The sequence below is a fragment of the Notothenia rossii genome (genome assembly GCF_949606895.1).
Source record: "Notothenia rossii genome assembly, contig: scaffold_120, whole genome shotgun sequence".
NCBI classification, from domain to species: domain Eukaryota; kingdom Metazoa; phylum Chordata; class Actinopteri; order Perciformes; family Nototheniidae; genus Notothenia; species Notothenia rossii.
Genome location: NW_027639886.1, coordinates 131,383 through 147,314, shown reverse-complemented (window position 1 = coordinate 147,314; position 15,932 = coordinate 131,383). Strand labels below are relative to the sequence as shown.

At 40.7% G+C, this 15,932-nt stretch overlaps 1 protein-coding gene across 1 annotated transcript in view; it reads right to left on the bottom strand.

The window, feature by feature from the left end:
• Positions 1-1,785: 1,785 nt before the first annotated feature.
• tent4b (terminal nucleotidyltransferase 4B) overlaps positions 1,786-15,932 on the bottom strand; it is a 37,804-nt gene continuing 23,657 nt past the window's right edge. Inside the window, exons 4-12 of the mRNA XM_079695514.1 lie at positions 14,435-14,555; positions 12,686-12,793; positions 11,844-11,972; positions 9,955-10,165; positions 9,392-9,518; positions 7,161-7,264; positions 6,489-6,709; positions 4,930-5,091; positions 1,786-3,799 (exon numbers count right to left, since the gene is read on the bottom strand). Of these exons, the coding sequence (XP_079551640.1) occupies positions 3,638-3,799; positions 4,930-5,091; positions 6,489-6,709; positions 7,161-7,264; positions 9,392-9,518; positions 9,955-10,165; positions 11,844-11,972; positions 12,686-12,793; positions 14,435-14,555 (1,345 nt within the window). The 3' untranslated portion in view covers positions 1,786-3,637. The remainder of the gene's footprint in view (positions 3,800-4,929; positions 5,092-6,488; positions 6,710-7,160; positions 7,265-9,391; positions 9,519-9,954; positions 10,166-11,843; positions 11,973-12,685; positions 12,794-14,434; positions 14,556-15,932) is intronic.

Here is a 15,932-nt window from a genome sequence, read left to right as displayed (position 1 = left end):
GTTTCAGGTGGTAAAGCGTGCACCATTCCAGAAGACCTTATTTTTAAATATTTAGAGAAGTTTGAGGGTCTTACCTGACGGATTTAAGGAGGACAGACCTACACAGATGAGCGCGTGGAGGTTACTGTGGTCCTCGCGCTGCTACAAGTGTCGATGCGACAATGCCCCTCCTCCAGTCAAGGTCTCTCGCGCACGCTTTTTGTTTTTGTTTAGGCTCAATGATGGAGGATCTATCGGCTCGGGGATTCATTATACTTAAAATAAGAGGGGGGAGAAGTACTCAGGTATTGCAGAAAAGTATTATCATCAAAATATAGTTAAAGTATAGCGACAGTAAAAGTAGTCATTGTGCAGATTGGTCCATTCAGAATAATATATATGATATGTTTTATAATGATTGATCATTAAAGTGTTCTCAAAGCTGGTGCAAAAAAAAAAAGGTGCAGCTAGTTTGAATGACTTTGTATACTGCAGGGTAGCTTGTGAATTTACTCCAGATGGAACTAAAGTCTGATTTAACACTTGATTATATTTGACATCATTAATACAAATATGCAAAGTCTCTAAAGGTAATGGATTTGAACTGGTCGAAGATAAGCTCATGGTATACTTGGTAAATAGAGCCTGCTGAATATTGCCTTTTTTTAAGAGATATTGTGAATGGGGGAAATACAGTCATTTATTGTGACATTTTTTGTTGCTTGAGATATTTTCTTGAATAATGGGAGGAAGAAATAACATATTTTTTAAGTATTCCTCGGGACACTTTTTTTTAAATAGATTTCTTTCTGTAAAAGAAAAATAAAATAAAAATCAATAACGCAAGTAGAACAAAATACAATAATATTACATATTTACATGTCTTTATAATTCGTTTATTATTGATGCAGATTCAGTTGAATAAAACATGTGTTCTACCTCTGTGGACTCAGAGTAAGAGCAATGACGCCATCTACAGGTTGGGAGGGGGTGTAAATATTGAATTATTATTTTATTAAATAGTACAATTCGTATCAACTCTCTTATTTCCTGAAAACAGTTCTCAACAAAGCCATTTTTGAGATTTAAAACAAAACCTAACAACAGTTTTGGAAATCTTTTTACCTTCAAACATAAATAAGAATAATATAAATTAACTAGAGAATGCAAATCCTGAAGAAAATTCCCTGGGAAATATAATATATAAATATATTATTCTGAAATGGACCAATTTGCAGAATGACTACATTTGGTACTTCAAGTATATTTTGATGCTGATACTAGTTTTTCTTGAGTAACATTTTGAAAGCAGGACTTTTACTGTAACAGAGTATTCCTACACTCTGGTACTTCTACTTTTACTTAAATACAAGATCTGAGTACTTCTCCCCACTCTGCTTAACAGTGAAGAAAACATAAAATCTGAAGTGTAAAGTTGATGATTGACATGCAACATGTTGTGGATTTTAAGGTCAAACTGGTTCATAGAGGTCCAATAAGATCTGAAGTCTATTTTAAGCTAAGCAAACTAAGATTTGTTTGAAAATGTTACCAACTTTATTTTAAAAGTGTACTTATTAACACGTAAATAATGTGTAATATATGATTACAAATATATTTAAGAAGTACAATATAAAACAAGCACAAGTTTTATTTGTGGGCCATATTCCTTTATACTTTTTGAATTTGATTAGGGCCGTTTCAAAATGGGCTGCGGGCCGCATTTGGCCCCTGGGTCGTAGTTTGGACACCCCTGGCATAAATACATATTAAACTGAGCAAGCAAGAGACGGTTTCAACACGTGGTGTAATTGTACTGTTTTTATTGCATGAATTGTAGTAGCTGCAGACGTTTCAGATGAGTACAGTTGGGTTTGAATCCTTCCTGCAGTGAACATGGTCAGTGGACATTCAGATGGCACGGCTAACTTGATTCTCCAGCACTTACACACTGCATTTAAAACCTCCACTGTAGCACCGAGGGATGAGGAAGAGGAAAGAGGGGGCGATCAATTGTACCTTCAACTTTTCAACACCACATACAGTTGGCAGCAAGTTATCAAAATGTGCTTCAGTGTCTGAACACAGAAGATGGAACAGCGGTGAGTCTGAAGAGGATCATTCTGTATTTCATGAAAAGGCTGTTGTTATTGCTGTCTACCTGTTGAGACAAAGAGAGGGTGGTGGTGTGCTTTTGGTGTGAAACCCCCTCCAGCATGCACTCCACACGTGCTGCTCATTCAGATGAATAGTCAAAACATTATTTAAAGAAATCACTCAGAAAGGACCCATCCAAATGCAGTATACAAGCTCCAAACTCTGTGGATTCAGAGTCGAAGCAATGACGCCATCTACAGGAGAGAGGAAGCGGACATATTGAAGATTGTTGCTATGATATTTCAGAAAATAAAATACAGTTTGCGTTTAAAGTAGGTAGACCAGCCACACATTAAAACAGAGTCCTCACTGTTGGACTTTTAAAATGGTCTCTTAACGTCTTAAAAGAAACTTGGTCACTGAAAAAAACAAATGAAATGATAATAAATGTGATTATTTTTCTGAACCTGAACATATCCAACCCTCGCGCTCAACTCACTCTACTTCAATATAGGCCTCAACGATACGGACTCTAATGTTAATTATACATCTCTCCATACTATGTTCATATAATTAATAAAAAAATAAATACATTTAACAAATACAAATGATTTTGCAGTGGGTAAATTACCAAAAGGAACACCAACAGTTGTTAACACACCAAGAGTAGCATTTCTGGATAAAAACCACCTCTTGTTCATGTATACCTGTAGTCTCATCTGCACTGTTGTGATGTGTGCAGAGGTCTTTAGTGATGTGTGCAGAGGTGTTTAGTGATGTGTGTGTACGTGAACACTCACAGAGAGAAGTCAAAGTCAATGCTGATGATATATGTTGGCAATGGGACCCCCAAAATCTTGGCTTTGGCCAAAAAAAGGGCACGTTTACATGTCTTCCATCGGTATATCTTGTAAAAAGGTATTATGAAACATTTTCTTCTTACTCATATATATTCTTTTTTTTGCATATGTGTTTTTTTTTTTTTTTTACAAATCTTTGTATAATCTGTTTAGACATAACAAAACAGATTAACAGAAAAATCAACCAACGAAAAAAAAAAATTCATGCATAAGTTATGTCCCACTCTAACTGATTGCATTTGTAAGTAACCATCGTTATAACATCTGTTCTCACACATCTTTGATTTTGTACATTTTCAGCCATTTTTTCCTTTTTTTTGGGGGATAAAAACATCATTGCATTTCCAGCCAGCAGCAGCAGCAGGTTTTGCTCCGCAGTCGATTATTCCTGTGTTCCCGTACAGCAGGAGGCGCCAGAGGCATGTTTTTGTGGCTGTGGGAAGGAACTCCACTCCGTAAGAGAAGCTTTAGGGAGGCGTGTGAGCGTTTATCCTTACGATTTCAATCCAGGTCCAAGAAATGAAACCCCCTTTTCCTAAAACAATTCTTTATTTTTTTTTGTTCTTTTTATTTCCTTGCCAACTTCCCCCCGTAAGAAGCTCGACAGATTGGCTGTGGGTTCATCTCCCAACGACCTCCGGAGGGCCGACTCTGCAGCAGAAGTAGAGGGACAGGACAGTCACAGAGACGCATGGTGTCCCCTATCTGCAGAGCTCTTCCTGTGTGGACTCCCGCACATTTTTCCTCTTCTTGCTGTTGCCCTGCTGGTGAGGCTTGATGCTCTGTTGACTTTTGGTGGTGGAGGAGGTCGAGCTCTGCTGCGCGTGGTTGCCGCTCTTCTGGTGAGAACGAGACATCCTGGCCTGAGGAGGGGATATGCAAAAACATTTTTAGTTTTCATAAAGTCAGACTGAAGCACTCCTTTTTTTCCCCAGGTCAAACCAAGCCCCCAGGAAGTGCGCCGGGCGCTGAGGAAAATATTCGTTGTGGCCAAACGGCGGTACTACACTTCCGTATCAGTTCCGTAAATCGTTGGATTTTATTTTTTTTAACTAAATAAACTACCCAGTACGAACATTTGTATGTAAAAACATTCGGTCCTCAAGTTGTAAAATGTGCTAATAACATTATTCTGAGAGTTCTTAATTTCCTCGTCATTATGAACGCGGATCTAACCCACGGGACCGCACCGCCCGTCTCGTTCATGTGACGTGTTCAGTACTACATGAGTTTTACCTCTACCCATGGACGCACAATAAGAATGGATTATATGATTATATGAGTACTTTCGTGACGTTTCGCTCTTCAGGCTCCGCCTCCCATGCTGTATCCAGTTCTTATTATACATCCATGGGTCAAATGCACGCTAAAGGGTCTTGAGCATGTTTCTCTCAGTGATATTGATGCTATGTGAAATTGACTGTTTTATTTATTTTGAAGACAAGTTTATTTTTGTTTGTTTCCTAAACAAAGATGTTTATCAAGCTTGGCTACTTTTGAACTTTCCTTTGAACAAGAGAACTGTGATTTGTGGACCATTGCATATTTTTGTTATAGAAAACCCGAAGTGGACCGTTTTGGATTTAATTGTGAACTGTGGGATGAGGGATTGTTTGGTGGGATATTTGAAATATATTGCTATTCGTGATACAGAATAATTTTGAGTTATCTTATTTTATAATGTCATTCAATGTTTCAATGTCAGGAGAGAGACCTGACTGGCAAAGAAAAATCAATAAACCTACAAAAACAAGTCTACAAATCGGTCCTTGTAGGAGCTGCTGTGACGCAAGTCGAATTTCAGACTTAATTCAAGTACAATAAAATAGGACAAATACTATATACTGTATTTAAAGTGGAGCGTTGTGCTGATTTAAAAGAGTGTGAGAGGAAATGTGCAAAATTCAGAGTTTCTTTTTAAACATATTCACTTGTATGCGCCGTATTCATTTACAGTGTGGATATTTGTTAAGATGTGTATATAGTTGCGTACCTTTCCTCCCTTGTTGCTTCCTACTGGAGTGCTGTTGCTGTTGCTCTGTGATCGGTTGTTATTGACGACCGCAGACTTTTCTCTGTGTTTGCTGTTGCCCCGGCCGGTCGGCGGCGGCTGCTGCTGCTGCTTCGCCGTCTTACAGGGCGTCCCGTCAGAGTCCTGAGACACAAACACAGGAGAAACGGAGATTTAAAAACCTCGCCATCGTGCTCATGTACTAAATACACTGTATCCAATGTGCTAAATGCACTGTATCCAATGTATTAAATGCACTGTATCCAATGTGCTAAATGCACTGTATCCAATGTATTAAATACACTGTATCCAATGTGCTAAATGCACTGTATCCAATGTACTAAATACACTTTATCCAATGTCATGACTGGCCTCTACACGTTTCATTACACATATATATTTAGTGTTAGCATACTAGTTTGATTTTTGCCTTTCAACGTGTATCTTTTAACATACTGTTTCAATTAAAGACTTCCAAAAATGGATTATTAAAATACAAAAAGCATCTCCAAATGCAGCAAGATTATTGTTCCTGATTGACAGTAATCCTAAACACCAATCATTGGACCTCCTTGTGTCTATTAACCTGATCAAATGTTATATTTTGCTGCAAGTACCTTTTAAAAGTTCTTAACAAATCATCTGAGGGGAATTTCGTGTTGTGTATTTTTAACTTGTGATGTATCATTTTGTAAAGCACTTTGAGCTGCATGCGTTGTATGAAAAGTGCTATATAAATAAAGCTTTATTATTAAAAGCATGATTTGTTGAAAATCTCACTAAAGAATACTAAATTAGAAATATACAAAATGAACTAGAATGCCCTTAAAATGTTCAATCTACTGCAGAAATGAACCATATCAACAAAAAAAAGTGTGCAAAGTAGCTGCAGGTTTTTAGGGAAGGGATAATGTGCAGCAAGACAGTCACTAAAGAAGTGTGTGTGTGTGTGTGTGTGTGTGTGTGTGTGTGGTAATTTTTCCTTTTTCAAATATCAATATGTTCAAAACGTTTTTTTTTGTGCTAGAAATAGAGAAAAATAAATATAAAAAATGTCTTTTGTGAACCAAAATATAATACTATTATACAAGTGATATTTCTTAACCAAAATGGCATAAAAACATTATTCTAATAAGCGTCATTTTTGACCCACTTTTGGAAGAGTGTAGAGTCCTATCACTCGTGCATCTAAGGGATAAAGGGGGACATATTCTTCGGTTTTAGTCGAGCTTCTGCTTTGGTTTTAACTTGAACATATTAATGACGCTTAGTTTTGGTCTCTTTAAGGCCCCCTCCTAAAAAACATCAGCTTGCTCTGATTGGCTGGCAAGACAAAGATGGTGCCCCTTGGCAAAGTTAGCTAATTGGTTGTTGAATCACATGATTTCTGATCTAATAGGAAAACCACTAAAAACCCTAAGTACAAAAGTACATTTAGTGTGTGTGTGTGTGTGTGTGTGTGTGTGTGTGTGTGTGTGTGTGTGTGTGTGTGTGTGTGTGTGTGTGTGTGTGTGTGTGTGTGTGTGTGTGTGTGTACTGACCGCGTCGCTGGAAGTGGAGATGGAGGAGGAGGAAGGCGACAGAGGGGAGGAGGGAGAGGAGCGCAGGGAGGGGGACGGCGAGGAGGAGTTTGAGGAGGTTTTGCTACAGGGCGCCGACGGTAAAACAACAACATCTTCATCTTCGTCGTCATCTTCATCATCCGGGACGTTGTTGTTGCACTCATCGAGCTGCTTGGACTCAAACTGCCTGACGTCATTTTCTGCAGAAACGGAGAAGAGAGCCGTAAGACAAAATAATAACAAGTTGCTTTCCATTTCTGACATTTCCTGCAACGCATATTATTGGTAATCCTGTATTTTAAAATTGTCCAAAATAACAAAAATGTACAATCAAAAGATATAATCATTATTTCTGTGGATTTAATGACTAAGTGGGTAGAAGCTAATTAACAAACAGTGCAGTTAAATCATACAAGTGACATAACATTACTGTAACGCTGCCTTTAAAACCAGACAGACAATATCTAGTCCCATGTAACCATAGAGATGAATATCAATCAATGGGCCCAGTCTTAATGAAGCCATGCTGCCGGGACCAGTAGCTGGAAATAATAACCCTTCCCTTTACCTCTCTTAGATTCAGAGTCAATATTTAGATGCAATATGATTCAAAGATATATATGTTAAGAAATGTAAGGAGTTTGGTCGTACTGTTGAGCGGCAGGTCGTTCTGAGACGGGCTCCCCCAGTTCTTCCGGATCCATTCCCTGTAGTCGTCCACTTCCTGTGTGACTCGGATGATTCGACCCAGTATGCTGCGATGGGAAACAGAGAGAGGTAAACCTGTTAAACCAGTGTGTGTACAGCGGTCTGAAAACATGGTACTGTGCCCTGTAGGGCCGGGCGATAAGTCGCATAAACTCAATGTGTCACGGCGTACGTACTATCGAAAAAATATGACGATAGCGCCAACACTAAGTAACTGGTACTTTTTGACATGAGACTTGCTTTGGGGTTTTGCTCCTCTTGCTCTCTCCCATTGCCCTCTCTTTCTCTCACAGACATAAAAAAACGATATGTCACACTTCTCAAAACCAGGAGCAGGGATGCAAACTCATCAGGTATGAAAAAGGTGACAAGGATCCGAGCCCCCGGCTCCCCCACCCCACAGAATATCGGCTTTAAAATGAGGAATAACAGAGGATTTTAGCAGTCAGAACAACTAAAGCAGCAGTGTTAATAATAACAGAAACGCCATAGAGTCACATCTAATAGAAATATATAAAAGCATTTATTTTAATTGTGTAGCAGTCAGTTTATAATTTTGGCAGCACTGTTGAGCATTTTGAAAATGTATTTTCAGGCCTCTGTGCAAGGCTTAGTCTTTCTATCTTTATAGCCACTGGTGTAAAGTAACTAAGTTCATAAACTCAACAAGTACTATACTTGGGCACAATTTTGAGGTACTTGTACTTTATTTAAGTATTTCAATGTTTTGCTACTTTGTTCTTCTACTCCACTACAGTTCAGAGGTAAATGGTGTACTTTTACTCCACTCCATGTATTTAATACCTTTAGTTACTTTGCAGATGTGGATGAATGATGTGAAATATAATCAAGTGTTAAATCAGACTTTAGTTCCACCTGGAGTAAATCCACAAGCTACCCTGCAGTATACAAAGTCATTCAAACTAGCTGCACCTTCACCAGCTTTGAGAACACTTTCATGATCAATCATTAGAAAACATATATCTATTATTCTGAAATGGACCAATCTGCACAATGACTACTTTTACAGTCGCTACTTTCACTATATTTTGATAACACTTTTCTACTTTTACTTCAGGAACATTTTGAATGCAGGACTTTTACTGTAACAGAGTATTCCTACACTCTGGTACTTATACTTATACTCAAGAACAAGATCTGAGTGCTTCTACTTTTACTCAAGTACTATATATATATACTTATAAAAAAACTATTAGAAATAGAAGGCTAAAGCTAACGTTAGCAGATAGTGACAATGTATGCTAGCTAGCTAGCTCAACGATTCCTTAAATAATATTGCCACAGAAAAACTTTTCAGTTCACATCACGCTCTGCTCTCCGACAGGGAGCTCTGCTCTGAACACCTGAACGGCCCGTTCTAACAGCTGTTCACCAGCGGTCCAGTCTGTGCCACAGTGACTCCGGACGCACAGTTAATATTAACGAACGCACCCGTAGGTAATGTAGCTGCTGAAGCTAGACCATCATCTCGGAGCAGCAGAGCCTTATTATACATCCATGAGCAGAGCCAACAGGCAGGAAGACTCGTGCACGCAGCTCGTACTTCATTATAATATATAAAAAAAGAACACCATGCGTGTCATGATGGCACATAACAGCTCGCGGCCGCAGATTACTCCGGGTCCCAGCCCCCCCCATACCCCAAAAATATTTTTATTGCAGATCTACATGAATCACACAAACGACTTATTTTGGATTCAAAACGGCGAATCTCGCCGAAAGGTGACAAGTTTGCATCCCTGCAGTAGTTAAACTGGACCGAGGCCGTTCAAAAAAAATGGGTTTAAAATGCGTGTTCTGCCCCCTAATAACGTGTCTGCATATCACATCAAGCGCTCCCTAAACTTAAAGACACACAGCAGCCAATATGGAGATTTTTCTGACTTTTAGCAAGATTTATTTGATTCATTTATGCCGTCATTGTATTATTTGTACAACCATATATCACAACATGCATATACTGTAACCTCATACAGGTTGGTTGGATCCCAGCTGTATTTCATTGTACTATGTGCAATGACCATGGAGTGGAGCAGGAATGAGTCCTAAAACCTGATGATAAGTCAGCATTTCATCACTTATTGTTCTCTTGTCTAAAAGGCAAATCCACATTCCTGCACCACTCAATAAAGTTGAATGTAATCAGATCTCACCTCTCGGTCTCGTTGTTGGGGTAGTATTTGGCGATGGGGGACACGGCGTGGCTGAGCACCACGTATGCGTAGTCAAACGCCTGCTTCACCTGCATGGCCCCGTATGAACTGCGACCCACATCGTTATCTGTTGGCAACAAATCGGACGGTGAGTTTGTGTGAATGCGAGACACACGATATGCTTAAGGGCCACACGTACAGAAAAATATAAGAAGGGCCGGGCCACTCACTAGAGGTATATCGCCTCATAAGTTAGCAAAATCAATCAAATGTAGGTACATGATGCTTATGAGTGTTTAGCTCATGCCTTGAAACAGAAGCCTCAGATTGATTATAATAAGGAGAAATAGGAAGGGTGTATTTCAAGCTTGTAAATAAGTCATTGGGCTTTTTCTTATTCACTAAGATATGTTAGAAAATGTCTCCAACTTGAATTGACTGAATTTATTTGAAAAGTGGTGGTATCAACACGAGTACTACGGTGTAATATATTTTTACATGTATAGTTAGTTTGGACACCCCTGACCTAACCCTTTTTCCTCCTCCGTGTCCACTGTTCCCACCTGGCTGCAGAGGGTCCTCGATGTAGAGCATGGAGGGCCTGTAGCTGTCCATGCTCCTCTGAACCTCGTCTTTGGCCACGTAGCAGCCTCCGTCAGCGATCCGGATGCCTGTCTTCAGATAGTTGAAGTGGCGACCGTAGAGCTCAAAGAACTCGATGAGCAGAACGCCAAAGTTGATGTTGGGACTGCACACATCCTCCCTGTAGTGAAGCTGGAAGGTAACACAGCACCACGTCAGGGTTATTGAAAAAGTGAGTTATTTGAAAAAGGAATTGAAGCGTGAGCACAAACGTTTTGCAATGTTTTCACTGAAGGCGGCAGATCGTTGTGATTCGGGCTGTTTACTCCTCAGAGTTTTGATGATTTTTCTGAAAAGCTATTCAGACGGATACAAATAAAGCTACTAAAGTTTAAGGGCCAAATATCAGTTTCTCATAAGTAAGAAAAAAACCAAAGAATTATGAAAAACTAGGGGTGCGCAGATAACGGCTAAATCAATGGATCAGACATCAAAAAAAAAATAAAACAAACTATAAAAAGTTTAGATAAAAGCAGCTTCTGTACTATTATTTGTTGTGGGCTGAGTTTTTATTCAAAGTGAATCCATATAAATGTAACATTAGAAGCTTATTTTTTTGAAGACGGGGGAAAAAGGGTTTCGGTATCAGCAGAGACACAACAATGATAACTGAAATGTATTTAGCCGGGGGTGCACACAACTTCCTCAGTGAGGTACTCAGATGAGTACCTGGAGTCAGTGTTTCGTACTCCAACTTCTGGCTCCCCTCAAAGTTCCCACGAAGCCCTCTGTACGGGGGAGGGGTGCTAGTGAAGTATGAAGCCCTCTGTATCGCGAATGTCAACGTGGGGGGGGGGGGTAGCTGTTCTAGTGCAGTGCTGCTGTACAGACGGACGTTAACAGCTGCCCTGTCTGTGCACACGGAGACCGACTCTGTCGTCCGGTGATCTAACCGCCTTCTGGAAAAGCTTCACAAGTACGTCGGTACGCAAATGTGCTTTGTGACACAAGTGACGGTACGCATTTCAGATTGTTGCCGCGCATGCGTACCACTTATGTGCACCCCTGTATATAGCGCCTTTCATTAACCCAAGGTCGCTTAACAAGAAACATATAAGGACAAGACACAAAACAGGGGGCAGAGGTGGAAGTGTAACATTGCAGGGGGGGGGGGGGGGGGGGGGGGGAATAGATGAGTTTTGAGGGTTGATTTGAAGATGTTCAGAGAAGGGGCGTTACGGATTTCAGCAGGGAGGGAGTTCCAGAGGGGGGAGGGGGGGCAGCGACACTGAAGGCACGGCCCCCGAAGGTGCGGAGGCTTGAATGGGGAATGGCGAGCAGGCCGGAGTCTGAGGAATCGAAGGGTGCGGGACGGGATGTAAGGGTGGAGGAGATCAGTGAGGGACCGAGGGGAGAGGGCATGGAGGGTTATGGTGGGTTAGATCCGCGTTCATAATGCCGAGGGAAATAACTCTCAGAATAACGTTATCAGCACATTTTACAACCTGAGGACCGAATGTTTTTAATAAGGGCTATACAAACGTTCACACTGGGTAGTTCATTTAGTTTAAAAACAATTATCCAACGATTTACAGACGTCTCTTTCCCCATGTTAGTCAATGAGGAGTTAGGCGATACGGGACTTGACCGGGAGCCAGTGGAGGTTGAAGAGAGTGGGGGGGGGGGGGGGGGGGGGGGGGTGATGTACTGCCAGTGCTTGGTGCGTGTGAGAACCCTGGCAGCTGAGTTCTGGATGTACTGGAGCCTAGTGTCCAGGTGTTTTTTAAAAACATTTTGCACATAAAAAGTGTCCCTGAGCGCTCCCTAATAAAGACATTGAAGCTCTGGTGGACGACGGAGCGTCTCTTACCTGCAGGAAGCTGACAGCCATGAGGAAGAGGCTGTAGGAGCCGATCCCTCCGGTGAAAACCTCGTTCAGGTCCCTCTGCAGGAGGAACTGCTTCAGCACCAGCACCAGGTAAGGCAGCACGGGGTATTTCTGCAGGGAGAGACAGGGAGGCATAAATGTACATGCATGCAGCGCCCTCTGGTGGAGAACAGGAAGTTAGAAAAACAGGATTTTGTGTGTGCTGTCATACTAATGAGTAGTATATGGAAAGCCAACTTGAGATTGGCTTATTCTCATATTGCCTGAATGAAAACATTACCGTTATGTGCCACAGAAGACAATTAAATTCCATTAATGTTTTTATGTATCTCCTGTGATGTTAAACGTGTTAAAAAAGTGTTGTTTAAAACTGAAAATGCTATGAAGAACCACTTTATTGAATCACTCTGCAATAAACACTTCCCTTGTTAATGCTGCTATACACATTTTGTATTCAACTTTCAAATGTGCACAGCTCTCCACTTTAACATGTTATAAACCGCACTGTGATTGAACTGTTTCTCATAGTTTCACTTTATTCTGTATTTATATTCATCGTAATAGTTTCTCAGTTTTTTTATTTACAATTTGGATTTTTACAACAGTTCTATTTTCTCTGTTTTTCTGTAGTGGCAACATAGTGAGGAAGAATATAAGCCAATCAGCTGAAAGTAACTGAAGCTGTAAAAAGTAGAATGCAGCCTCCAAAGTAAAGGGGAAGTATAAAGCAGCATCAAATGAAAAATACTCAGGCGGAAGGATACAGGAAAGACATTTTTTGTGTGAACATTTCCCCCAAATTGCATCATTTTTGCACACCGCACCTCTTTGAATTCCTTTATGAGCCGGGCAGCTTTTACGCCACTCTTCACGTTGAAGCTGATGTCCACTTTGACCTCAGTGAAGGAGTCGGTCAGCTTGATGATGGGAACCTGAAACACACATTAGAGCAGGTGTTGAACTGAGGAAGCCACAACAATTAGACGCTGGCTCAAAGGCGTCCAGACATCGTGCTGTAAGCCCCTTTTAAATAAACCTGCATCCATACTAGTCCTGTTGCAAGCCTGAAAACAGAACACACACATGCTGCACTAATCCTTAACTAGCGACTATGGCTGTGAGGGAGCGCGGTCGCCTTTCAACCAGAAGGTTGTGGGTTTGATCCCAGCCGATGGCCAACGGTGTGTGAATGTTAGGTCCTAGAGTAAGGTACACTGCTCTGTATGAATGGATGTGAATGACATGTAGTATGTAAAGCACCTTGAGGGGTCTTAAAGACTGGATACAGCCTTATATAAGTACAGTCCATTTACCATTTAACTAAACTAATTGAGCAGAGAAGTGCTAATCTGCTATTTCTAATCTCTAACAAAAGTGAGAGTTGAAAGAAACAAAGAGCTGTATTCAGATCCTGATTCAATATAAATTCAATTCATTCGACGCAACGTTTAAAAATAACTCAAAACACTAAGTGGCGTTGTCAGGGCTTCTGCAGGTTTCAACAAGTTCAATTTAAAGGGGCCCTAATCTGCTGCTTCTCAGGTTCATATCAGTATGTAGTGCCTCTACTGTGACGTGTCTCCATCGTTTAATGTTCAAAAAGCTCTTTATTTCTCATGCTGCCTGTTAGGGCTGCACCATATTGGAAAAATCTGATATTGCGATATTTTTTCCCCTGAGATATGAAAAAATACAGGAATTGAAGAAAACCATCCTCTCTTGAACTTTAATGCTATAGTTATACAATTAGTATTTTTTTAACGATATTTAACCGGATGAAGGATTTTAGTCACGCACTTCTGGATCTTAAGTTATCAGAGCAACAAGCTGAGCTAGCTCGGTTATCCTGCTGTGATCTCATCAACAATGATTGTGATTGGTGGTTTGCTGTGCATGTCCTTTTCCTTTTGTAGCAAGCAGCAAAAGAATTGTAACATGACGTGTTTAAATTAATTTGCCTACTTAATATCGCACGTCCTTAAAAAACAACCACGTCCTTGCGCAGCCCTACTGCCTGTGCTGCAGCAGCTCTTTTCACTTTCTGTCTGAAACCAGAACCAACAGGATTGTATCTGTAAAACATGTTAGTCCAAACCTGAGGCGTTTGAAAGTAAATCAGAAACCTGGTTTATGAGAGTCAGCCCCGATTAATGACCGAAACTATTTTGTCACAACGGGCATTACTTGTGCATTTACATGGAGCGAGGTGACGGATCGATTCAACTGGTATCATATTAAACCACTGGCAAGAAAAGGGGAAAAAACACTTTCTACATTTCAGACTTTATGAAGACTTGTTAAATCAACATAAGCAAAGACCTGAAGCACTAGTCAATAGAAGCTTAATGTTTGAACACTGTGTGCCAACAAGGGTTTTCATCAAAGCCTGATTTATGAGAGTCAGCAGTGATTAATGACTGTACGATTGTTCCTATTTGTCAAACTGATTTATTTGTGCGTTTGCTTACCGTAACGCTGTCGGCTTAATTAAACTGTCAGATATCTTAAATCCTTGGCGGGGAAACAAACGTTAAAAAGTGAAACCAAACGACACAGAGCGCACTTTCTCTTACCGTCGCCTTGTCCAACACTTTGATGGAGTTCTCGTCGGCGACGTTCCTCTTCCGGAGCGCCTCCTCCAGCGTCCACAGCGGGAGCGTCTCCCATTTCCCAAAAACTACCAGGTCAATGTCACTGCATGGGGGGGGGGGGGGGGGGGGACATGACAGGTGTCAGTGAGGTGTGAAGAAACATACAGGATCGTCTCGTACAGCGGCACAAGGGGAGAAAGCAGAGCATTTTGCTTTTTCATGACGAAATGCCAGCTCTTTAATAAAGAAAGACTTACAGCCATTTTTAAATATCCTCCACGTGGAGTCTGAGGAGAGGATTTGCTTCCCTCTTGTGGAAGAACAGTGTGCAACACAGGGTTCATTTTGGCAGCTATTTTTGATTTAGTCTTTAGACGAAAATGGTTATTAGTTTGAGTCACATTTTAGTCCTTTTTATCCTTCATAGTTTTAGTCGACAAACTCAAAACGTTTTAGTCCAGTTTAAGTCGATGAAAAATCGTTACATTTTAGTCGACTTTTCTTCAAAATGTTATCTCTCTTTAAACTAATTCAGTTTAATACAGCTATCTGAAATTGGAATCAAGGTGACAGCATCAAGTGTTGAAATTCGTAAAGCAACATTTCACTCTCTTAACACTTAACTTTTAACGGTACTACTACTCTTAAAAATCTGTGTGCAGGCCGCTGCAGAGTGTCTGTTAGGCCCCGCCCCCCGCACACAGAGAGGCACCGCCCCCCAGCACACAGAGAGACAGAGGGGCCCCGGACACAGACGAGACTGTCTGTGTCAGTTCTTTGTTGTCAGATTGGTGTGTCCGGGCCTTTAGAGACGTAAGATGCATTTTGAGAGACAAGACGGACAATTGGGGGAAAATAACGTGCATTTTGAATATCCGATAGTCCACCATTAACACCGTAGTCCCGTGTCGTCCCGTCAACGAACATTTCGTCAAAGTTTTTATTATCAAGAATCTATTTTTAGCTCGTCATCGTCTCGTCTTTGTCATGGAAAAAAATTCGTCATAGTTTTCGTTGGCCAAATGAACACTGGTGCAACAGTGTGTGTGTGTGTGTGTGTGTGTGTGTGTGTGTGTGTGTGTGTGTGTGTGTGTGTGTGTGTGTGTGTGTGTGTGTGTGTGTGTGTGTGTGTGTGTGTGTGTCATGTGTTCTCTTTATACAGGATGTTACATAAGCACATACTTGAAACATTACACAAACACAAGTTTAAAGAGGATTATTTTTGTTTCACTTCAGTACTTGATTATTTATTGAATTCATTATGTTTGTTGTGTTCCTGTGGGTTCGTCTCCAAGTGTGTAGACCCCAAGAAGAATACCCAATGCTAAAGGGGATTAGGATTGCAGGATAATTAAAAAACGAATTCATTTTGACCGATATTGCGAGTTTTTTACACTATTAAAACAAGATATTAGAATAATCAGGATCTGGTTTCCAGGGTTACAGAAGCACACAGAAACAGGTTCACACACTCATCACC